The sequence below is a fragment of the Cololabis saira genome, chromosome 17 (genome assembly GCF_033807715.1).
Source record: "Cololabis saira isolate AMF1-May2022 chromosome 17, fColSai1.1, whole genome shotgun sequence".
NCBI classification, from domain to species: domain Eukaryota; kingdom Metazoa; phylum Chordata; class Actinopteri; order Beloniformes; family Belonidae; genus Cololabis; species Cololabis saira.
In genome coordinates, this window is record NC_084603.1 from 40,307,551 (window position 1) to 40,333,490 (window position 25,940).

At 50.6% G+C, this 25,940-nt stretch overlaps 1 protein-coding gene across 6 annotated transcripts in view; it reads right to left on the minus strand.

Annotated features, from left to right (window-relative positions):
- The window catches only part of ltbp1 (latent transforming growth factor beta binding protein 1), a 226,200-nt gene that overhangs the window by 158,265 nt on the left and 41,995 nt on the right, over nt 1-25,940 (minus strand). For all 6 annotated transcript variants that reach the window (XM_061745319.1, XM_061745317.1, XM_061745314.1 and 3 more), the window contains exon 3: nt 23,371-23,821. In XM_061745319.1, the coding sequence (XP_061601303.1) occupies nt 23,371-23,821 (451 nt within the window). The remainder of the gene's footprint in view (nt 1-23,370; nt 23,822-25,940) is intronic.

Genomic DNA, 25,940 nt, shown 5'->3' on the forward strand with positions numbered 1-25,940 from the left:
CGCTGACAGAAACAAGTCCAGCGGCGAGGCTCAGTGGCGGTCTGAGGTTCTTGGGGAAGCTCATTCTCTTGTCCTGACTTCAAGAACAAGTCTCCTCCATAGATGTCTGTGATTTCTCCATCAAGATCACGTTCAGCACACTTTAAAAAGATGCGACTGAGAGGGAGGAGGGTGCCGGGTGCAGTCCTGTCCTGCCGTCCACCTCAGGACACGTTTGCAGGAAGACAAAAACAAGATAAGATGTCAAACTCTCCATGGCTGGACTTCCGGTGGAGAGAGGAATGGAGTAGACGCACGCTTCGCACTCCCCCACACTGACCTGAAAAACCTTAATTTTTCATAACCCAACTGGTCTTGACGTATTAGTAAAAGTAAGCTGTATCTTCGACACAACGTAAGTTGCCCTGTCAGGCGGGGGAGAGGTTTGTCCCTCAAGACTCCTCTCCCTGGCCCTGCCCCTTCTCAACCTTTCCCCGACCCTGCACCCCAACCTGGGGCTTGCTGATTGGGCCGGAGCTTCGGGAGCTGCATGCTGGCCTGCGGTCCCCACCCCCGGTCATCCCGCTGCTGCTTCCACCTGCCTGCTGTGCTGTTGACGTCCCCGACCCCCAGTCTGGCCCTCGGCAGGAGGGTCCCCCCTTATGATCCAGGTCCTGGTCCAGGTTTCTTTCCTCCTAAAGGGGATTTTTTCTTGCCACTGTTTGGCTTAAGGCTTTTCTCCCACTACTAGGGGAGTTTTTACCTGCCATTGTTTATGTAATAATTGCTCGGGGGTCTAGTTCATGTTCTGGGTCTCTGGAAAGCATCTAGAGACAACTTTGTTGTATTAGACGCTATATAAATAAAATTGAATTGAATTGAATTGAATTGACACACACCATGGCCACTGGAACTAGGCTGGCTAAGGACAGAGAGGCGAAACAACCAACCCGTTCGTCACCGCTGATAGCTACATTAGCATGCCGGCCCTGATTAGCCTGCTAGAGGAACACCGCCAGGCCATGTCGGTGGAGTTCAGGTCGGTGTTCACTCCTCTCGAAGCTAAACTTGACTCGGTACAAGCCACAGTAACTGACTTTGGTGAACGTATTGTGAGCTTGGAGACCAATGCTAATTCGACTGAAGAACGCCTCCAGGCCCTCAAGAAACATGTACTAACCTGTCGGAGGTCTGTGCCAAAATCAAAGCCAAAAACATCGATCTGGAGGGGCGAAGCCGTCGGAATAATGTGAGGATTGTCGGTTTGCCATTGAAGGCCCTCGTCCCACAATCTTCTTCTCCGAGGCTCTGATGGAGAATTTAGGTGACCAGGTTCTACAGACGCCGCTGGACCGAGCTCATCGTACCCTCGCTGCTAGGCCACAACATGGGGACAAGCCCAGACCTGTGATCGCATGTTTCCATCGACAACAAACCAAGGAGCTGGTAGTCCTGAAATACCGTGGCACGGCGGCCCGCTTCTACGAGGACTACTGCCCCGACGTTGCCATGGCTAAACTTTAACCAAGTTTGTCATGGCTAAACTTTACAACCTGGGCCTCTGGCCAGCTCTGCTGTACCCGGCGAGGTTTCCCATCACCGAGAAGATGGTAATAAGAAATGCTTCTCTTCAGCTGAGGAGGCCTCTGCCTTTGTGGGCTCCCTGCCTGCCACTTGAAACCTCTTTTCCCCTTTGCCTCGGCTTTGCAGCTGTTTAGCAGGCTACATGGATAGCGGGACCAGTAACGTTAACGCTGCCATTACAAACTTTATGGCACTCGCCCAGCCGATAAGAATGTTTCAACTATGGTATTAATATAATAATGGCTGAAGCACAGCAATCCTGAACTCTTGTTAGCGTTGAGTGATGTGATTTGGACACGGGGTCCCTGTTACTTGTTCAGTTTTAACACGATTTTGCCTGATCCAAAATGTGCGTCTCCATCCTGCGACGACGCGCATTACTTTTCTCAGTCAAAAGCGTTACCGTGGTGACGCTAGACGGCAAAAAGCGCGCGTCCCCTTCATCTGATTGGTCCATATTTGATAGTTCTCCAAAAGTCACCAAATTTTGCATGGAAGCCAGGCCTGGTATAAATTTGATATTTCATGGTTTGGATTAAAGGCCGTGGCCTAATGGCTCAACAGCGCCCCCTAGAAAACTTCATGCCCCAAGCCCCACAATACGGTTTGACGTACATACACGAAAATCGCTACACACCTGTATCATGTCGCAACTTAAAGAAAAGTCTCTTGGCGCCATGGCCGAAACCAAACTGGAAGTTGGCCATTTTGAATTAATTGTGTAATTTTGCCGCAATTTATGCCATTTCTTTGGCCGTTTCTTCGCCCGAACCGTAACGTGCACCCAGGTGTGTTATACATCAAAATGTGCGTCTCGATCCTGCGACGACGCACATTACTTTTCTCAGTCAAAAGCGTTACCGTGGCGACGATAGACGCCAAAAAGCGCGCCCTCCCTTCATCTGATTGGTCCATGTTTGATAGTTCCTACTTTCTGCCATAACTTTTGAATGGTTTGACATAAAGACTCGTGGCTGGTGTCATCAGACTCGGTTTTGAGTCCTTGAACAAAATTGGTGCAAATTAGCTCCGCCCCTTCTTCTAATTGGTCGATATCTGATAGTCCCTATTTTCTGGCATAACTTTTGAATGGTTTGATATAGAGAGTCGTGGGTGGTGTCATCCACTAAATGTCCAGGCCTGAAGAATCTACATCAAGTCATACAAGCTTCCACTGCAGCCTGAACGTGCACAAGGGTGCGAGGGCCCGTTCATCGATGCTTGCAGCTTTAATTTCTCCTATTTTATTCTCATTTCATTTAGCTACTTATCTATTCATTATTTCTTGTGCTTGTCTGTTTTTGTTTTATTTCCGATTTGGGTAGAGTGGGTGGGTAGGGAGGGAGGGTGTTGTTTAATATCCTTGCAGTACTTATTAACACCTTCCAATGAAACACATTTTATTGTTTATTGACTGTATGTGAACTGAAAAAAAACATATGAAAGGATTTGGAAGAAAAAAAAACTCTCCATGGCTTGGTATCGTGGATGTATTGTGAGAAGAGATGGGAGCTCTAAATCAGTACAAGCTTTGCTGCACCCACGTTTCTGGAATGTGTTGCAGGACTGCAATGGAAAAATTGATGTTTTTCAAAAAATTTAATTAAAGGAGCTTGAGGCCGGATTGTGGCAGGATTTATGAAAAAAATCTGTATACATTTTAAGTTTTCTAGTAATAATGTCAGATGAAGCGTTCCAAACCCAAAAGAATGAGCCCTCTAGTTTATCTCTCCGTTGCCTTGAACAGGCTGTGTGCTGCAAAATGTGCTGCAATTCGGTCCCGAATTTCCCGCGCTGGGCTGTGGATGTGACGTCACATGACGCTGCATGCACGTTCTCCCCGTTCTCCCGTGCCGGCTTCACTGTTGGCTGCAGTACCCCCGACGGCCGTCGTGGTGAAGGGTGGCGCTAGAGAGTCTCATTTCTTAAAAGGAGCCTCAAGCTCCTTTAAGTTGTCAAGAATAAATATGTAATAAGCTAGTTCATACCGTCCACAGTAAGAGTTTAATTTTCACTTTCCATAATATCACAGCCTATTTCTGAATTGGGAGACGTAATACACTATTACTCACAATATTATAGACAAAAACATTTGCACATTTAAACTTTGTTCATCCCACCTCCAGCTTCAAGTTGCCTCAGAAATTGAAACGAGATCATCTGTCGTCTCACAAACTTCCATCATTCTACACAGCTGCTCTCTTAAAGGTAGGGTAAGATATTTCTGGGTCAACAAAACATCACTGAAACAGAGAGGCGGCTCCTCTGAGCAAACTTGTCCCATCATGAGCTCTCCCAAGCCTCCCTCCCTGGGGGACAGGCTGGCTCTACTGCCCCTTCATGCAGTTCCAGCCCTGACCCGGACTGGACCTGCTTATTTTTTCACAACTAGTTGCTCAAAAAAAATACAAGAACTACACCCAATCATCTCTGATCGGTGTCAATCTTTGCAGGAATACTTTTCCTGTCGACACAGGAACTGGTCTCGCTTTCAACAGTCTTCACTGGCGCTTTTACACTAGTACCTACTTAACCCGACTCGACTCCACTTGCCCTCGTTTCTTTTCAACACCCAGATCAGAAGTACGAGGTTGGAGAAGCTGCTGTGACGTATTTGATTGTGTATCTAAATGAAGAAGACAACAACACTAAAGATGTAGAACCTGGAGGAGATGATAGATGTGCTGCTGGGTCTGTGGCTTGTGTTTGATATCAAGTTAAAAATGAGAGTAAGAGAAACTTCAAGAGGCAACGCTTTTTTTTTGTTAGTTTGTCTCAGTGCTGCTGAAAAGTCAGCTGGAGCCGTGAGCAGCTATGAAGAGACAGAGCTCCTGGTAGATCTGGTCGTTCCTTATCTCCGTCTAGATCTTTTTAATTCTCTCCTCAGCACCAGGTTTATGAACATCTCACCCTCAGAGTTGGATCAGAAACAGACTTTTGCTGCCATTGCTGGTTGAATAAAATGAACCAGAATCCGTCAGAGTCTCTTTCTCTGATTTCCTCCTCCTGACTCAGACGTCTGACTCCAACCCCCCGACCAATCAGTGGTCTGTAGTGTGATGATGTCAGATACAGCCGACTCAGCAGCTTAGAACCTCGGCAGAATAGATACAGAAAAGTATCTACTCTACACGTTAGAACCCTAGTGGAGAAGAACCAAACCGAGGAGAGTCGAGTCAGGCTGAGTAGAAACTAGTGGAAAAGCGCCATAAGAGAACAGCGGGAGCTGAAGTTGGTTTCACTCTGTTTTCCTGACCCCTCCCCTCATCCCACCACCGTCCCAGACCGTACTAGAGGAAATATGTGGGCATTGTACTGGTGATTTAAATTTGGAAAGATCTCTGTCACATGTACAGGTCACATGACGTGACACATGACGGCAAAAACAGTCACATTCACTCGTGCGAGTCGTCTCCAGGTTTGAATCCACTGCTCCTCCATGAAACTGTGGACAAAGACCTGCCAGAAGTAATAAGAAATAAGAAAAAGAAAAACGAGAAAAACGAAAAAAAAAAAATTCCTTCAGATACAATAGGGCCTTCGCAATGTCAGTGCTCGGGCCCTAATAACAGCAGCACGGCAGATACGACTCTGCCCTGTAGTTCCTTTTTCAGCGTCTTCCAGCAGAGCTTGATCTGGTCTGGCGTTCCTACAAATGCTGCTTCACGCAACTTTTCACTCACCTTCTTGTAAATCTTCTATCCCGGTACTTTCTACCGTCTACAAATGCAGAAATGTTCATATCCTTCATTACATTTATGAAGTGATTAGTCTCCTCCTGGTCTTGGTTTCTCCGTGTTTATAAGAACTTCCTGGACTCAAAAGACCAGGATTCCTTGTGAACAGAGCATGTGCAGAAAACTAATTCCTGTTCCTTTTGATGGGGATATTCCGTTTGGTGTTTACATGACTGAATATTCAGGTTTTAAAAGGAGTAACCCAGGGCTCATATTGGGGTTTTTAAAAACCTGAATATGAGCAAATTCTGGTTATTCAAAGGGGTTATTGGTGTTTACATGGCCGTGCAAAACCGGATTATTGCTAATACTCCGGTTAGAAAAGGGTTATTGATGCATGGAAACGTAGTCACAGTCAAGGCAAGATAAGGAAGTCATCAACTGATCTTGTGATACCGGCATTATAATAAATGATTCCAGTCGGGCTAACAGACCGTTGGCCAGAAGTTGCTGCTCCATCCTAAAAGCCTTTACATGAGACTAAAAAACCTGGAGCATTTGGACCTGAATTCATACATTTTTCTCTTTCTGATCCTTGAAAGCCAGATCTGGCGCATCAACACCACTGAGCAGCTTTTTTTTACAAACGTAACCCAAAAGGGAGGAAAAAAGCAAACAGATTGTAGGCGGAGCTAAGAGCCTCCCTGCTGCTTCCATCTAAGAGGGTGAGATGCAGCCAGGCTGCCAATCATCAGCCCTCCATGAGCTGATCACCAGCAGATGTGCAGACCTCCAGAAAAGCAGATGTTTGGGGCGGTTGTTACGGTTGTGTAACACAACGCCAAGAAGGAAAGACACAAGCAGTAGCCTTACGCTGAATTCACACAGGTGTGTTGCAGACACACAACGGAGGTGGTGTTGTTAACATTTCTTTGACATACCAAAAAAACACAATTAAACGTGCTTCTACTGGCTTCACAAATGACGGGGCGTGTTGTGATTTCTGCCCAGTGCTCTGAATGCCAAAGTGAAGAAATTCAATGAATCCCATGGGCAACGATTTCCAAACATTTAAAAGCTCCACATTCTACGGATAAATAAAGAGAATTCAAAAGTAGAAAAACATTATGGACAGTTTCCGATGGTCGCAGGCGTGGACGTCCCACATCCCTCAGAGAAATAAAAAATGAAGAATACTAACATTGTAGGTAGTCTGGTGGCTACAGAGGTGGGCTTGGGTCTGGAGGACCAGGTTCAAGCCCCAGAATGGCAACCAAGATGAACCACCTTGGGCCCCTGAGCAAGGCAACGCCCTTAAAGGTATTGTGACATCATTTTTAACATGCTTTTAACACTATTAAAAGTCTTGGGCAACATCCCTCAAATGTGTCTAAAAGAGTGTAACAAGAAAAACTTCACTCTAGTACTCTATTCCTGGCTTTTTATTACAGTGTTTTTTTGCGCCGTGAAAAACGCTTCCTTTTCCCCCTTTCCTGTCAATCATTGCTCCGCTCCTCCTCCAAACCTCCTCCAACCCAGCCATACGCTCACAGCGGCGTCGGAGAGTTAAGCCGGGAGTGACAGGCGAAGCATGCACGGAAAAGCAGCAGGGCGAACCACAGCAAACAATCATAAAAATAAAGGCATGTAAATAAAGTGTCCCCTTATCTTAAGTCCAGTCAGTGGCCGCGGGTCTTCTTAGCAGTTTTCCTCCGGTGATGAGAACAAAAGAGGCTCTAAACAGCTCCGTGTTAAGCCTCATTTATGGTTCCGCGTTAAATCGACGCGTAACCCTACGCCGTAGGCTCTGCGTCGGTGTAACGCGGAACCATAAATCAGCCTTTATGGTGCGCTGGAGAGGAGAGGAGGCAGGGAGCTGGGTGGAGGGGGCGGTGATTTAGCGGGTCTATACGTAACGGCCCGCCACCAAACCAGATGAGCCGTTTTTGCACAGTTATGCGGAAAATCCCAGAAAGCACACAATACACTGAATGTTAAAAGTTCGTTGTTTTTTGGGTGTAATTGATGTCAAGACACCCAACAAAACACAAAAAATCAAGAAAAATGTGTTTTTCATGTCACAATACCTTTAACCCCAATTGCTCCCCTGGCGAAAGGGTGTGTTTGTTCTCTCAGATGTAAGTCGCTTTGGATAAAAGCGTCTGCTAAATGACAGTAGTAGTAGTAGTAGTAAATAAAGAAATCCAGAGAACACAGGCCTACATGACTGTACATTTAGAGCAGGGGTAGGCAACCCAAAATGTTAAAGAGCCATATTGGACCAAAAACGCAAAAAACAAATATGTCTGGAGCCGCAAAACATGAAAAGTCTTGTGTCAGCCTTAGAATGAAGACAACACATGCTGCATGTTTCTATATTAGTTAGAACTAATTCTAACTAATATAGATTATATAGATTTTTTTTTTCATTATGCACCTTGAGAAAATAGTCGAAATGACGAGAAAAAAGTCGAAATGTCGAGAAAAAATTCAAAATTTCGAGAAAAAAGCCGAAATGTCGAGATTAAAAAAGAAAGGAAAAAGGAAGAAAAAAAAGAAAAGGAAGAAAAAACTAGAAAAAAGGAAAAAAAGGAAAAAAAAGGTCAAACATTTTTGAAAAAGCTCCAGGGAGCCACTACGGCGCCGCTAAAGACAAGTGTCCAGCAGCTAAAGCTTGGTCAAAATGGTGTCATGCAATAGGACCACAAAGCACAGCAGCAAATCTGCATCTTTGTGGGGGGGGGCATCTGGAATGGACCAAAACATGGACCAAAACCATGACTGACGAGGACAGACAGACACCCATGAAACGACTACTTCAAGTTCTCTCAAAGGTGGACTCAACAACCACAGCAGTGGGTCCTCATGGGTCCTTGTGCGTCCTCGTGCGTCCATGAAGTACACTGATGCTGCAAGATGCTGCAACGAGCATCTTGGTGGGCTGGAGCTTCAGGATCTTGCAGCTGAACGCCAGTGACAGCCGTTTACAGCAGAATTATCCCGTCATCCGTGATTTATGGGCTGGACCGTGAACTCATCGCCAAGCTCATAAGCACACATGAACCGGAGGAGAGTCGCATTAAAGCGCCTCCAACATCTCAGCGCGATTGTTCCTTCTTGCTCCGAGACGCAACACTCCCACCGGGCACTAGTCCAAGGTCTGAAGCGCTTTTTCCTTCTCTTCGTCTTCTTCTTCTATTCCTAACCTGGTCACATACTACTTGACAGTAAGTTAATTAAAAAAAATCTCATAAACAACTGTTTTGCAGTCTGGCATCACTGTCCTTAATTTAATAGAATATTCTGGCATTGATATCAGATACGGGGATCGGTTGTGTCTATGTATTTAGATCAGGTATTGTAAAGAAGGCGGGACTATGATGTGGATTTATGCGGTAGGTGCATAGCCTACATAAAACTGTGCAAGATGCTTTAGGTCGTGTAACCCACTGGTCTCTGAAGACCGGTTTTGATGCCCGTTTTTCTTGGTATGGGGCGCACCCCTGTTGCTAGGGAAGCTGATGGGAACACGTTGATCAAAGTTAGCTTTGCTCCCAACATATCCAACATATCTGCATAGCTGCCGTCAGATGTTTCCAGCAGGACGTACCAGTTAACACGTTGACACAATAGCAAAAATTGTGACGTGCCGTTTAGCTGACGCTCTGTTAATACACAAGGGTGGTTGCGTGTCTGATTACAGACAGAAAGAGACAACGGCTCAGAAGACTATCAATCAATCTTATTAGAAATGAATGTACAGTAATCCCTCGTTTTTTTTGGGTTACGTTCCAAAGAGAACCTGTAGGTGAAATCCGTGATGTAGTAATTTTTTTTTTTTTTTACAATTATTACTGTCATGATATGGTTTGTTCAGAACCCAAGTGCAGGAGACAGAGGGAGGCTGGAGTCAGGAGTTCTCAAAAACAAAAAGGATTTAATCATAATAAAAAGGTAAAAACAAAGCGCTGCAGAGCAGGATTGACAAAAAACCAGGATCATAAAAAGGTACGAGGAGACATGGAGGAGAGAACAGTACGGACCGACAGAGCACAAAGGAATGACAAGACAAGATATACTGAGGGGATAACGAGACATGACGAGACACAGGTGCAGACACAATCAGGGCAGATGGGACACAGGCGGGGCAAGACAGAAACTGAAGGCAAACTGGAGGCTGGGGGAATGTCAACCTTGACAGAACCCCCCCCTCAAGGGACAGATCCCAGATGTCCCATTCGGCCTACCACCCAGGGCGGGCGGAGGGGGCCTGGAGGAGGGCCCAGGCCAACACACGGCCAACGTTCCGGGGGCCATCCTGGGGACTGTGCAGACCTGCGAGACAGCTCCGGGGGTCGCCCACGAAGCCGGGCAGACCGGCGAGAACGCTCGGCGGGACGTCCACGAGGCCGACCAGACCGGCGAGAATGCTCCGGGGGCCGCCCACGAGGCCTAGGCCTGGGTCTTGACGTGGGTCTCGGCGTGGGGCTTGGCGCGGGTCTCGGCGTGGGGCTTGGCGGTCTTGGCGTGGGGCTCCCTGAGCCATGTCACGTTCCAGAGCCATGTCACGTTCCAGAGCCATGTCACGTTCCCGTCACGCCAAGCCCCACACCAAGCCCCACGCCAAGACCGCCAAGCCCCACGCCAAGACCGCCAAGCCCCACGCCAAGACCGCCTAGCCCCACGCCGAGACCGCCAAGCCCCACGCCAAGACCCACGCCGAGCCCCACGCCAAGACCGCCAAGTCCCACGCTGAGCCCCACGCCAAGACCGCCAAGCCCCACGCCGAGACCCGCGCCAAGCCCCACGCCAAGACCGCCTAGCCCCACGCCAAGACCGCCTAGCCCCACGCCAAGCCCCACGCCAAGACCGCCAAGCCCCACGCCAAGACCGCCAAGCCCCACGCCAAGACCGCCAAGCCCCACGCCAAGCCCCACGCCGAGCCCCACGCCGAGCCCCACGCCGAGCCCCACGCCGAGCCCCACGCCGAGACCGCCAAGCCCCACGCCGAGACCGCCAAGCCCCACGCCGAGACCGCCAAGCCCCACGCCGAGACCGCCAAGACCCACGCCGAGCCCCACGCCAAGACCGCCAAGCCCCACGCTGAGCCCCACGCCAAGACCGCCAAGCCCCACGCCGAGACCGCCAAGCCCCACGCCAAGACCCACGCTGAGCCCCACGCCAAGACCGCCAAGCCCCACGCCGAGACCCGCGCCAAGCCCCACGCCGAGACCCACGTCAAGACCCAGGCCTAGGCCTCGTGGGCGGCCCCCGGAGCATTCTCGCCGGTCTGGTCGGCCTCGTGGACGTCCCCCCGAGCGTTCTCGCCGGTCTGCCCGGCCCCTCGAGGGGGGGCCAGCGCCACGGACCCGGGTACCCCCGCAGCCGGCGCCCAGGACCCGGGTACCCCCGCAGCCGGCGCCCAGGACCCGGGTACCCCCGCAGCCGGCGCCTCGGACCCGGGCTCCCCCGCAGCCAGCGCCTCGGACCCGGGCACCCCCGCAGCCATGTCACGTTCCTGAGCCATGTCCCGTTCCTGAGCCATGTCCCGTTCCTGAGCCATGTCCCGTTCCTGAGCCATGTCCCGTTCCTGAGCTATGTCACGTTCCTGAGCCATGTCACGTTCCTGAGCCATGTCACGTTCCTGAGCCATGTCACGTTCCAGAGCCATGTCACGTTCCCGTCACGCCAAGCCCCACACCAAGCCCCACGCCAAGACCGCCAAGCCCCACGCCAAGACCGCCAAGCCCCACGCCAAGACCGCCTAGCCCCACGCCGAGACCGCCAAGCCCCACGCCGAGACCCACGCCGAGCCCCACGCCAAGACCGCCAAGCCCCACGCTGAGCCCCACGCCAAGACCGCCGAGACCCGCGCCAAGCCCCACGCCAAGACCGCCTAGCCCCACGCCAAGACCGCCAAGACCGCCAAGCCCCACGCCAAGACCGCCAAGCCCCACGCCAAGACCGCCAAGCCCCACGCCGAGCCCCACGCCGAGCCCCACGCCGAGCCCCACGCCGAGCCCCACGCCGAGACCGCCAAGCCCCACGCCGAGACCGCCAAGCCCCACGCCGAGACCGCCAAGCCCCACGTCGAGACCGCCAAGACCCACGCCGAGCCCCACGCCAAGACCGCCAAGCCCCACGCTGAGCCCCACGCCAAGACCGCCAAGCCCCACGCCGAGACCGCCAAGCCCCACGCCAAGACCCACGCTGAGCCTTGCTACCAGTGCGCTCAACCCTGAGCCCAGATCTGCACGTCTGAACGCCGTCGCGACTCAACGGGTCCAATCTGAGGAATGTTGCAAATGGGAGACTCAACCCTCCCAACTGGACTTTTTTCTAGCGACCCACGGCCTGGTCTGAGACAGGCCATAATAGAAGCTACAACACAGACTGGTGGAGCTCAGAACAGCTGGCCATGTTTTGATGATGTGTTCACTTAGCAGCTGCTTGGTGTTAAGATGTGGTGTTTATATGGCTAAAGCGGAGCTTTTCTCGTACCTTCGGTGTGCTGCATGGATATACTGTATGATTGATGCCTTATATGGGTGAAAAACACTTGCTCTTGATGAACTCTGGATCATGTGCCTGCAGGCCGCTCACTTGCAGCTGGCCGAGCAGTTCTGACATTTCCTAACCCATCTGACCGTCACACCGTGGTGGGGTTGTCTTGTCCTGGGCCTTTTTTGTCTTGTCATTTCCTGTTTTATTTTTGAACACTCGCAAGTGACCTGAAACTCGTTTCAGGTCACTTGCCCTTCCTCATGTGTCACCACACACCCTCCCTGATTCCTGATTGTGTTCACCTGCTCCTCATCACCCTCATGTGTTCAAATAGTCTGCGGCCCCGTTTACACGTAGCAAAAACGGTGGTGTTTTCATGCGTTTTGGCCGTTCGTTTACACTAAAACATAGCTCAAAGTCACCAAATGGCTGACATGGCTCAGGAACGTGACATGGCTCAGGAACGGGACATGGCTCAGGAACGGGACATGGCTCAGGAACGGGACATGGCTCAGGAACGGGACATGGCTCAGGAACAGGACATGGCTCAGGAACGGGACATGGCTCAGGAACGGGACATGGCTCAGGAACGGGACATGGCTCAGGAACGGGACATGGCTGCGGGGGTGCCCGGGTCCGAGGCGCTGGCTGCGGGGGAGCCCGGGTCCGAGGCGCCGGCTGCGGGGGTACCCGGGTCCTGGGCGCCGGCTGCGGGGGTACCCGGGTCCTGGGCGCCGGCTGCGGGGGTACCCGGGTCCGTGGCGCTGGCCCCCCCTCGAGGGGCGCTGGCCCCCCCTCGAGGGGCGCTGGCCCCCCCTCGAGGGGCGCCGGCCCCCCCTCAAGGGACAGATCCCAGATGTCCCCAGAGTCCACATCCAGGGCGGGCTGGGGGGGGACACGGGTCCTCGGAGCTGGCTGGGGGGGGACACGAGTCCTCGGAGCCGGCTGGGGGGGGACACGAGTCCTCGGAGCCGACTGAGGGGGGACACGAGTCCTCGGAGCCGGCTGGGGGGGGACACGAGTCCTCGGAGCCGGCTGGGGGGGGACACGAGTCCTCGGAGCCGGCTGGGGGGGGTCCGAAACCATCACCGGAGGAGGGGCTGGTGCGTCCGGGACCACCACAGGAACGTGGGGAGGTGCATCCGAGACCACCACAGGAATTGGGACAGGTGCAGGAGCTGGAGCCGGAACAGGCTGGGGCTGGCGCTGGCGCTGACGCTGTCGCCGTTGCATCTGCAGGCTCCTGGGCCCACCCAGAGCCAGGCGTGTTCCCCAAAAGGGGTCCCAACACTCACGCACGTTTTTAGCCGCTTCACGGCAGAGGAAGTCCAACATGGTGAGGTACTCTCCCGCTGGGTCCACCTGGTCGGTCCGTTCTGTCATGGTTTGGTTTTTCTAGGTACCCAAGTGCAGGAGACAGAGGGAGGCTGGAGTCAGGAGTTCTCAAAAACAAAAAGGATTTAATCCATAAAAAGGCAAAAACAAAGCGCTGCAGAGCAGGATTGACAAAAAACCAGGATCATAAAAAGGTACGAGGAGACATGGAGGAGAGAACAGTACGGACCGACAGAGCACAAAGGAATGACAAGACAAGATATACTGAGGGGATAACGAGACATGACGAGACACAGGTGCAGACACAATCAGGGCAGATGGGACACAGGCGGGGCAAGACAGAAACTGAAGGCAAACTGGAGGCTGGGGGAATGTCAACCTTGACAATTACACAAGGTTGCAGAGATCAACCCCGCCCCACCGCGACCTGAGTAATTGGATTTGAACGGGAGAAAATGAAAAATGATGATGAAAAATAATACAATAAGTACTCGAGCGTATTTCACTGCTCTTCTGACTGTGCTGCTGCATCCTGACTGCTGTGTAGCATTTTTTTAAGAGAAGAACATAGTTATGGGTAGTTGTTGTAGCTCTTTTTTCTTCTGGGCAAAAAGATTCTTCTAAACCGACATGCCACCATGGATTATATCTGAGACTGTAATGAACGATTCATCAAAGGCTCCCGCTCTTGAGCTGCTGCTGAAGCTCATTGGCCGTTCTCAGCTTGTTGCTAAGCAACCAACGTTATTGACACAGGAAGTGCAAAAGCGGGGAGCCAATCAGAACACCGGACACAATGCACAATGCACATCCGTGAAGCAGCGAAACGTGAAAGGTGAACCGTTATAGCCAGGGATTACTGTATTGCTTTGTATAAACTCTCCTGTTGTGGTACAAAATTATTTTCCCCCTCAGAGTTGTCATGTTCTGTGATCCAGACTGTAAATATGTGTAGTTCTGCTCTAAAGTTGGACATTTTAACCTGGAGGTCAGTAGAGATAACCTCACGTTTGCAGCCTCTAGGGGCCGGTGGAGGAACTGCAACCAATCCTAGCTCCACACGAACCTCAGTGAGGGACGTGGATGGACCTCATTGAGGGAGGTGGATGGACCTCAGTGAGGGAGGTGGATGGACCTCAGTGAGGGACGTGGACGGACCTCAGTGAGGGACGTGGATGGACCTCAGTGAGGGACGTGGACGGACCTCAGTGAGGGACGTGGATGGACCTCAGTGAGGGACGTGGATGGACATCAGTGAGGGACGTGGACGGACCTCAGTGAGGGACCTCAGTGAGGGACGTGGATGGACCTCAGTGAGGGACGTGGACGGACCTCAGTGAGGGACGTGGATGGACCTCATTGAGGGACGTGGATGGACCTCAGTGAGGGACGTGGATGAACCTCAGTGAGGGACGTGGATGGACCTCAGTGAGGGACGTGGACGGACCTCAGTGAGGGACGTGGATGGACCTCAGTGAGGGACGTGGATGGACATCAGTGAGGGACGTGGACGGACCTCAGTGAGGGACCTCAGTGAGGGACGTGGATGGACCTCAGTGAGGGACGTGGACGGACCTCAGTGAGGGACGTGGACGGACCTCAGTGAGGGACGTGGACGGACCTCAGTGAGGGACGTGGACGGACCTCAGTGAGGGACGTGGACAGACCTCGGTGAGGGACGTGGATGGACCTCAGTGAGGGACGTGGACAGACCTCAGTGAGGGACGTGGATGGACCTCGGTGAGGGACGTGGATGGACCTCAGTGAGGGACGTGGATGGACCTCAGTGAGGGACGTGGATGGACCTCAGTGAGGGACGTGGATGGACCTCGGTGAGGGACGTGGACCTCAGTGAGGGACGTGGACCTCAGTGAGGGACGTGGACCTCAGTGAGGGACTTGGATGGACCTCAGTGAGGGACGTGGATAGACCTCAGTGAGGGACGTGGATGGACCTCAGTGAGGGACGTGGACCTCAGTGAGGGACGTGGATGGACCTCAGTGAGGGACGTGGATGGACCTCAGTGAGGGACGTGGACCTCAGTGAGGGACGTGGACCTCAGTGAGGGACGTGGACCTCAGTGAGGGACGTGGACCTCAGTGAGGGACTTGGATGGACCTCAGTGAGGGACGTGGATGGACCTCAGTGAAGGACGTGGACCTCAGTGAGGGACGTGGATGGACCTCAGTGAGGGACGTGGACCTCAGTGAGGGACGTGGATGGACCTCAGTGAGGGACGTGGACCTCAGTGAAGGACGTGGACCTCAGTGAGGGACGTGGATGGACCTCAGTGAAGGACGTGGACCTCAGTGAGGGACGTGGATGGACCTCAGTGAGGGACGTGGATGGACCTCAGTGAGGGACGTGGATGGACCTCAGTGAGGGACGTGGATGGACCTCGGTGAGGGTCGTGGACCTCAGTGAGGGACGTGGATGGACCTCAGTGAGGGACGTGGATGGACCTCAGTGAGGGACGTGGATGGACCTCAGTGAGGGACGTGGATGGACCTCGGTGAGGGACGTGGATGGACCTCGGTGAGGGACGTGGATGGACCTCGGTGAGGGACGTGGATGGACCTCGGTGAGGGACGTGGATGGACCTCAGTGAGGGTCGTGGATGAACCTCAGTGAGGGACGTGGATGGACCTCAGTGAGGGACGTGGATGGACCTCAGTGAGGGACGTGGATGGACCTCGGTGAGGGACGTGGATGGACCTCGGTGAGGGACGTGGATGGACCTCGGTGAGGGACGTGGATGGACCTCAGTGAGGGTCGTGGATGGACCTCAGTGAGGGACGTGGATGGACCTCAGTGAGGGACGTGGATGGACCTCGGTGAGGGACGTGGATGGACCTCGGTGAGGGACGTGGATGGACCTCGGTGAGGGACGTGGATGGACCTCGGTGAGGGACGTGGATGGACCTCGGTGAGGGACGTGGATGGACCTCAGTGAGGGACGTGGATGGACCTCAGTGAGGGACGTGGATGGACCTCAGTGAGGGACGTGGATGGACCTCAGTGAGGGACGTGGATGGACCTCAGTGAGGGACGTGGATGGACCTCAGTGAGGGACGTGGATGGACCTCAGTGAGGGACGTGGATGGACCTCGGTGAGGGACGTGGATGGACCTCAGTGAGGGACGTGGATGGACCTCAGTGAGGGTCGTGGATGAACCTCGGTGAGGGACGTGGATGGACCTCGGTGAGGGACGTGGATGGACCTCGGTGAGGGACGTGGATGGACCTCGGTGAGGGACGTGGATGGACCTCGGTGAGGGACGTGGATGGACCTCGGTGAGGGACGTGGATGGACCTCGGTGAGGGACGTGGATGGACCTCGGTGAGGGACGTGGATGGACCTCGGTGAGGGACGTGGATGGACCTCAGTGAGGGTCGTGGATGAACCTCAGTGAGGGACGTGGATGGACCTCAGTGAGGGACGTGGATGGACCTCAGTGAGGGACGTGGATGGACCTCGGTGAGGGACGTGGATGGACCTCGGTGAGGGACGTGGATGGACCTCGGTGAGGGACGTGGATGGACCTCGGTGAGGGACGTGGATGGACCTCGGTGAGGGACGTGGATGGACCTCGGTGAGGGACGTGGATGGACCTCGGTGAGGGTCGTGGATGGACCTCGGTGAGGGACGTGGATGGACCTCGGTGAGGGACGTGGATGGACCTCAGTGAGGGTCGTGGATGAACCTCAGTGAGGGACGTGGATGGACCTCAGTGAGGGACGTGGATGGACCTCAGTGAGGAACGACGGTCGGCACCTGGGCAGATGTTGTGGCGTGAAACTGCAGTGGCATGAAAACGCACGGGACATCTAGAGAATAAAGGTTTCTGCACCATCTGATCTTCATCTAATCACACTTACAGACAAATATCATGTGTTTAAGTTGACAACATACCAACAATATTATTGTGTCTTTATTGAAGACAACCATTTAATTTTCCCAGTGATGGAGGGATCCTGGACCAGTCCTCTTGACCACTCCTCTGTCCAGACCTGCTGAAGCTCACACTCCTTTGTAGGAACGTTTGGTGTGAACTAGGGCTGGGTATTGTTAAGAACCTCACCATTCGATTCCATTTTGATTCTTTAGGTTCAGGTTCAGGTTTGATTTGATATCGATTCGATTCGATTCGATATTGATTTAAATGCTTCGATATCGATTCAGTAAGACGTAGAAATACACAAATACCTCTCTCTGCCGACTTCAACGACGCCAAAACCTCTGTCTTCACCTCCGTGTACAGCTTTGGAATGGCGACCTCTGTTTATGTGTTATGTGTTATGTGTTTTGGTGTTGGTATTGCGTATCGTGGTTCAAGTGTGTGTACCATCTTCTTAAAACCTTGCTTTTCCACAACACTGCACGGTCGAAGGTCCTTACAAATGAAGACGGCCACGGACTCCGTTATCTTCCGTGCGCGGACAGATCTTGGCGGTAGTTTGCAGACAAAGACTTTGTCGAGTGGCATCTGTTTTGGGTCCACAGTTTTAGCCGTAGCTTGTTGCAGGGCTTCTGCATGGTGTCGGCTTAAGTGGTTCTGCAGGTTTGTCGTGTTGCTGTTGTATTTTAGTTCTGCCTGGCACAACTTACACACCACCCTACTTTTGTCCGTTTCTCGTGTTCCTTCTCTAAATGGGAATTCAAAATGAGTCCAAACGTCTGATCTGAAAGATTTTCCGCTTGCCATCGTCGCCATTTTATTGTTGTTGTTGTAGCGTGCAGCCACCGAATCATAAGAAAATGTTGCGCACAGTGCCCCCACTGGCCAGGATGTGAATCGATTCAGAGGCTTTGCTTAATCCATATTGAATGAGGGCGGGGATAATTGCGATGCAATGATTTTTGGATATTTTTACCCACCCCTAGTGTGAACGGCTCTGGAGATCACTGCACAGCACTTCTCTGGGGTCAAGTCTGGACTTTAACTGGACCACTTACAGAACGTCCAGAAAGTTACGTTTGCACATACATCACACCATATCAGGAAGCCCAGAGCTGAAGCTGTTTTAATTTCAGCTGTAGCGCTGTTAATATGCCACTTTATTAAGTTTTAATATTTTACCCTACACCATAGGCTCTGCGTTGGTGTAACACGGAACCATAAATCAGCCTTTATTCTGGCGAGGTCTGTAAAGACTTCGCAACAACGGGCAAGCGAGTGATTATGTACATTCACTGAGTGAATATTATGAAAGTAAGATATATATTTCTCGCTAGAAATGTAATCAAAACGCATTTTTATGCAGAAACTAACTCAAAATATTGATTTTATTCACTAAAAAATAGAAATGTCCGCCATGTTTTTTTGTTTGATTCAGTCTGCAAATGATGACGTAAAGCATTCTGGGAAATTTTCTCTAGCCCTCGGTCGGTGAGTCAGTATCTGAAATCCCTCACTGTGAAGGGCTAGATTGATACACACTAGCCCTCATTTTCTCCACTAGCCCTACATGAAAAGAGGAACTGGGACACCACTACCCTCACGGGAACGCGCAAAATTTAGGGGTAGGACTGAAAAGTAGGACTAGGGGGGATTGGGACTGGGCCTTTATTATACTGAAGGCATCCTGTGGTGGATATCCTTCCATGTTTGGGGTCACTGTCCTGCCGCACCCCCCAGCTTCAGCTTCAGCTTCAGCTCCCTCATGGACAGAGGTGTCCCGGCTCCAGTGATGTCTGCAAGCTTCCAGCTGCTACTCATCGGTTCGTTTGTGCTTCTGCGTTGTATCTCTGGAGTGTTCACCAGGCATGCACTGGTGTGTTTGCTATAGGCTCCAGAAAACAGCTGCAGTCTTTTATCTGCAAAGGTTTCAGAAGTATGCAGTAAATGATGTGGTTTGTGAATGTTTACCAGAGGACAGAGGAATGACTCTACATGTGAAACACATACTCTGCAGGTCCAGATCTTTGGCCAGAAGAAAGATATTAAAAAGTCTGGCCCCATGAAGTTCTACGTTAAAAAACAAGACTTTGTGGCAAAAGATTTTGCCCGGGAGCTGAAGATTCACTGACCTGAGGACGAGATCTTTACCTGGAAATGACTATCCTGTTATCATTATTTCTATCTCATTGAAAACACTCTTCGTTTGGCTGGAACCAATGGCAGAGCAGTTTTCTGTGAGGGATAAACCCCTCCTCCAGCATTGGAGGACACAGGTCTGGTAGCAATTACTGGTGCCTGTGGAAAGCATACAAAAGTGCTCCTGACGCGCTACAGCACGTCCTCACAGACACGCTCCAGTAACGCTCATCGTGTCTGAGTGTCGGCAGGAAGCGCTGCACCGAGTCTGAGGGAGCGTTTTCCACTGAGAACGGAGAGCTTTTCCTCTACCGATGATGTCTCTGATGATAGGTGTGCTGGCGGGGCCTTCACAAGCAGATATCCCTGTTTAATGCTCTGAAAGCATCAAGGGGGTGCTTGGTATTGCCCACAGTACTTTCCTCTCTAATGAGGTTAATTATCAGCAGATTAGTGACATAATTGGGTGTAAAGAGATCCTCATAGGGAAGCAGAGTATCACAGAAGTAATGATGGCTAGAGGTTTACCAGAAATAATCGCGGTATAACTCTCCCAAATTTTAAGTTATGACAACTTTGAATATTTCTTCGTCCACGGTATAAAAGATTCAGACAATCTGGAGAAATTTCTGCGGGCGGTGGACGAGGCTGAAAATCAGTATCAGATGTTTGCAATCTTCTGGTCCTCCCTGCATGAAAAACAGTCCGTCAAACGCAGCCGGTCGTGTCGTCCACATATGCAGGTTATCATGCAAAGAAGACATCTGCAAATGTGACCGGAAACGATGCCGACTCCTTTGGACCGAGGCCCATTTGAAAGGGACTGCAAAGTAGCAAAGTAAAAAAAAAAAGGGTCCTCCTGGCAGATGAATCACCGTTTGGAATTCTTCCCGGAAACCAGGGATGTGTCGCCATGACTACAGAGGAGAGGGGCCATCCAGGTATCAGCACTTGGATGATACGGCAGTGCGCTCGTGTCTAGGAAGAGGACAGCGTACACATCTGGAAACTTCATGCTGAAAGGTTTCTATCTGCTCCCATGCAGACACTACTACTACTACTGTCCTTCGGAACAGTGGTCTCCAACCTTTTCTGCACCAGGACCGGTTTAATGTCTGACAATATTTTCACGGCCCAATCTAAAGGTCTAGCTGATAAAAACTAAATAAAATGACAAGATCGGCATTAAAAACTGTGGTATTTTCTCTATAGTAATAATAATAATAATGAATAATAATAATAAAACATAATTTTCGAAAAAATAAAATAAAATTATGGAAATTGTAAATTACCTTTAATATGAGTATTTCTATAAATGTGTTTTTATGTTTTTATGTCTCATTAACGTTATTTAAAGCCAGGCTTTTATTTTATTTATTATATATTAAGAAGACTGATATTTAGTGCTTTTATTTTGAAGGCGTCTCGCAGAGACCTTGTAAACATCCGGCACTTCGGACTTTAACGGTAAAAGTTTAACGGCAGTAGAAAGTGTGTCTGAAAGACACACTTTCGTCAGGAATGCTAAAGTGGAGCCTAACTGACACAAAAAGCACCTGCTGATAAGGATTTGTTTTCTTTGCAAATGTTATGCCGTATTTATGTACATATTGAGTTTGGTTGCCATGGTTACTTTCATGTATTGTGGTTAACGGTAGGCCTGATTTATGGTTCCACGTTAAATCTACAGCGTAGCCTACGGCATCGCCGCGCACCGTACGCCATAGGCTCTGCGTAGGTGTAACGCGGAACCATAAATCAGTTATTACCGAGCGAGCAGCTGCGTCGGTCTGTATTGAAGTTAAATGAAACTTATATGAATGTAGAAAGACTAACTCTATTTTATTTTATTCCTTTATAGCTCTTACGGTGTGTTTGCAGTGTATTTACATCCAAGGAATAAAAACATTGTGAACCATCAGTTTGAGAGTCATCCATCATCAGTCGGGGCTACAGAAATTATTTTTTCTTTCTGTGCGGCCCGGTACCAAATGACCCACGGCCCGGTACCGGGGGTTGGGGGTTGGAGACCACTGATATAGCAGACGCTTTTATCCAAAGCAACTTACATCTGAGACAAACAATTAGGGTTAAGGCCTTGCTCAGGGGCCCAAGGTGGTTCATCTTGTGTGCCATTCTGGAGCTTGAACCCGGGTCCAGCAGACCCAAGCCCACCTCTGTAGCCACCAGACTACCACCCCCCACACAGTCGTGGACCCACCGTAGAAGAGTCCAGGCGCTGAACTGTCCGGCCTGCCGGGCAGATCTTGATCTCCACTCATGCACCAAACGTCCCAGAACTCATCACCTGTGCTCCTCTATTCCCAGACATACATGGGCTGATGTTACAGGAAGAGGCGGTGATGCCCAGAGGTGTACATCCCGCTGGCCCGACTTTAACGCCTCACAGCGTTCATGTACGAGGTTAAACCGTCAATTCAATTTCAATTTATTTTTATTTGGTAAGGGACAATGTACATCAATCAGCATTTTTTTTAAAGAAAAAAAAATGTAGATGCACCCAGATTGCAGCCATAGGCTGGTTTACATCGGTAGTCCCCCTGCCAGATGTAATCAGCATAAATCATACAAACAACAATAATAATAATCACAAAAAAAAGAAAGCAATATAGCACACATAACATGGCATATGCATTCACAATAGTGTACCAGCAAACTGTACGAGCGTTTGACTAACAAACTATTCAAGTACCAAGTATTTGTCGTACCTGCAGTATTTGTCGGGGTTTCAGCCCCACCAGGTTCTGGTGGCCACATGTGTTTTCTTTGAAAACCCTGTTGAGTGCAGGCTCAACACCACACCTGTGGCTAATCACCTCCCTGGAAGAGTTCAGACTTCCCAGGAATGCTGATTTACACAGTTTACTGTCCCAAAGGAAGATGCTTGTCGGCTTCAGATCTGGGGTTCTCACTTTCTTTTATGGCGCTTTTACACTAGTACCTACTAGGGCTGAACGATTTTTGAAAATAATCTGATTGCGATTTATTTAAAGCACAGATTACAACAATAAAGAAAACAAATCTGTGTCTTTACCTCTTTACCACGTCTACACACGTCTGTACGCACGAGTGTTATGGGTCGTTCTCTCTGAACCCAATCACACGACACCAAACCGGGTTAAACTTTAGCCAACACGAGGCGTAGTTTAATAGAAAAACACAGAAAAACTCCCACAGGGAACAAAAAAACCTTCCTCACAGGAAACTTCTTCACAAGTAAAAAAAGCAAAAAAAAACACCAGCAAACTAACAAACAAACCAACAAAGCTCAGAGTTAACAAAACGAACCAGCAATGAACAACTGGCAGCCCCGCTGTTTAACCTCCTGATGAGCTGACGAGCTGCAGGTGTGGTTTAAAGCTGATTTATGGTTCCGCGTTACACCAACGCAGAGTACGCGGTACGTATGGCGCGCGTCGCCGCGTAACCTACGCCGTAGGTTACGGCGCACCCTACGGCGTAGGCTCTGCGTCGATTTAACGCGGAACCATAAATCAGACCTCACAGTGCGACTCCACTGTCCGCCGGCGCGCGCCCGGCTCATCGCTGCGCGCAGTTCCTCGCCACGCCGACTCCGCACTCATATATTTAATACATTTATGAAACCCATATATTTATAAAGCCCCGCCTGGCCGAGCCGTAACACTGAGGCCATGGTAGATACAGTAGGTTACACACGGACACGCGGCACTGTTGACTTTTTTTCCCTGCTGGCAACGTGACCAGATCACATGACCAGATCACGTGATCAAATCGCATCCTTTGCGGTTAGAAAATCTCGTTTTATCACATCGCGATATTATCGCAAATGCAATTAATCGTTCAGCTCTAGTACCTACTCAGCCAGACTCGACTCGCCCTCATTTCTTTTCGATACCCAGATCAGAAGTAGGAGGTTGGAGCAAAGTTGCTGTGACGTACTCGATTTTGCGATTGGCCCAACCCCCCGACCAATCAGTGGCGTGTAATTCGATGACGTCAGATGCAGCCTGACTCAGCCGCTTAGAACCTCGGTAGAGTAGATACAAAAAAAGTATCAACTCGGCACATTAGACCCCTAGTGGAAAAGAACCAAATGAGTGGAGTCGAGTCGGGCTGAGTAGGTACTAGTGGAAAAGCGCAATTACAGTGCAGCTGAAGAGAAAAGGGACCCCCTGTTTTTTATTTTAGAACTGATGCCTCTAAACACAAGTGGGTGAGAAATGAAGCCGTGGGCAGCGGCTGGTACTCACTGCTGCTGGATGTGCTGTTGGATGAAATGCGGTCGCACAAACTGGGGGGCCGCCTTGACGGTTAGCTTCATCTGGCCCATGTTGGTGGCCGGAAGGGGGCCAGATACGTGACTGTTAGGCAGCGCCTGCTGAGGTATGGGCCGCTGCGGTACCACGCTGTTGGTGTGTCCTTGGCCATTGGTATGGCCGTTGCCATGGCCGTTGCCGTGGCCGTTACCATTGCCGTGGCCATTGCCGTGGCCGTTGCCGTGGCCATTGCCATTGCCGTTGGTATGGCCGTTCCCGTGGCCGTTCCCATGGCCGTTCCCGTGGCCGTTCCCGGGCAGCGCCGGATGGGGGTACGTGGGACCTGCCGTCTGCTCACATGTCTGCCCTTGAGACCCGGGTTTGCAGATGCAGAGCTGAGGCCTCAGGCACATTCCTCCGTTCTGGCACTGGGGGATGCAGTTGGCTGCGACGCCAAAGGAAAGAAAGACAAGAAGAAAAGTAAGTCATCATGGGTCACCAAAGCCAAAACTACAAGTTAAGGCAAAGCTTCATAACCTTTAGACGACAGAGTCTACATTTACACATTTAAGGTTAAACCTGTGGAAAATTAAGTGATTCTGTTAAGTTTATCAATGACAAGTCAAAGGACCAAAATGTCTCTGAGCAGCACAGAGAGGCATCCTGCTACATCCCTGGATCACATCCCGCTATATCACTGGATCATATCCCGCTAGATCACTGGATCACATCCCGCCATATCACTGGATCACGTCCCGCTAGATTATGTCCCGCTAAATCCCTGGATCACGTCCTGCTAGATCACTGGATCACGTCCCGCTAGATCACTGGATCACGTCCCGCTAGATCACGTCATGCTATATCAATCGATCACGTCCCGCTAGATCACTGGTTCACGTCCCGCTAGATCCCTGGATCACATCCCGCTAGATCCCTGGATCACGTCCCGCTAGATCCCTGGATCACGTCCCGCTAGATCACTGGATCACGTCCCACTAGATCACGTTCAGCTAGATCCCTGGATCACGTCCTGTTAAATCCCTGGATCACGTCCCGCTACATCACTGGATCACGTCCCGCTAGATCTCTGGATCACGTCCTGCTTAATCAGTGGATCACATCCCGCTAGATCACGTCATGCTATATCAATCGATCACGTCCCGCTAGATCACTGGTTCACGTCCCGCTAGATCACTGGATCACGTCCCGCTAGATCCCTGGATCACGTCCCGCTAGATCCCTGGATCCCGTCCCGCTAGATCACTGGATCACGTCCCACTAGATCACGTTCAGCTAGATCCCTGGATCACGTCCTGTTAAATCCCTGGATCACGTCCCGCTACATCACTGGATCACGTCCCGCTAGATCTCTGGATCACGTCCTGCTTAATCAGTGGATCACATCCCGCTAGATCACGTTCAGCTAGATCCCTGTATCACTTCCTGTTAGATCCTTGGATCACGTCCTGCTAGATCACTGGATCACGTTACACTAGATCACGTTCAGCTAGATCCCTGGATCACGTCCTGTTAAATCCCTGGATCACGTCCCGCTAGATTATGTCCCGCTAAATCCCTGGATCACGTCCTGCTAGATCACTGGTTCATGTCCCGATCAGATCAGTGGTGTAAAGTAACGAAGTACAAGTACTTCGTTATTGTACTTAAGTAAGATTTTTGAGAATTTGTACTTCTATTGATACTTTCATTTTTCTGTACTTTTACTTTTACTTCCTTACATTTTCAAGGAAAAAATCGTACTTTTAATCCGCTATATTTAAAATTGGACACGTCGTTACTCGCTACAAATTAAAGTCTTACATTAAATGAAAATGTAGGCTATTGCCGTGAGAACAGCACAGCGGGGGCTGATTTATGGTTCCGCGTTACACCGGCGCAGAGCTACGGCGTAGGGTACGCGGCGACGCACACCCTAATGTGAGTGAGTGAATTGCCCGTGATTGCCCGGTGGCGGCTCCGTGACGAGACACCTGGGGCGGACGGGGAGACTCGGCCTCCCCGAGAAGGAGAAGCATCTCCCAGGGGAGTTGCGCTGCAGAGGCGGGCCGGAAAGGCCGAAGGAACCGCCATCATGTCGAGGACCGATGAAGACTGAAGCCTGAATTATCGGTCCGCGTTAAATCGACGCGTACCCTACGCCGTAAGATCTGCGTTGGTGTAACGCGGAACCATAAATCAGCCTTGAGCGGCAGCCGACGCTCAAGCCGACGAAATTAAAATGGGGTAATGGAAACAAACGCTAAAGGGGTCAGAATAATATCACCATTATTTAGAGTTGTAAGCAAATTCTTGGATTCTTCATTTCTTTGCAATCCTTTTGAAAATAATTTTGTACTTTGTACTTTTTACTTTTGTACTTAAGTACATTTTATACCATGTACTTTTGGTACTTTATTATATTTAATTTGAGGTACTTTTATACTTTTACTTAAGTAATTTTCAAGCAGAAAATTTGTACTTTTACTTAAGTACAATATTTTTGTACTTTTTCCACCTCTGCACTAGATCATGTTCAGCTAGATCCCTGGATCACGTCCTGTTAA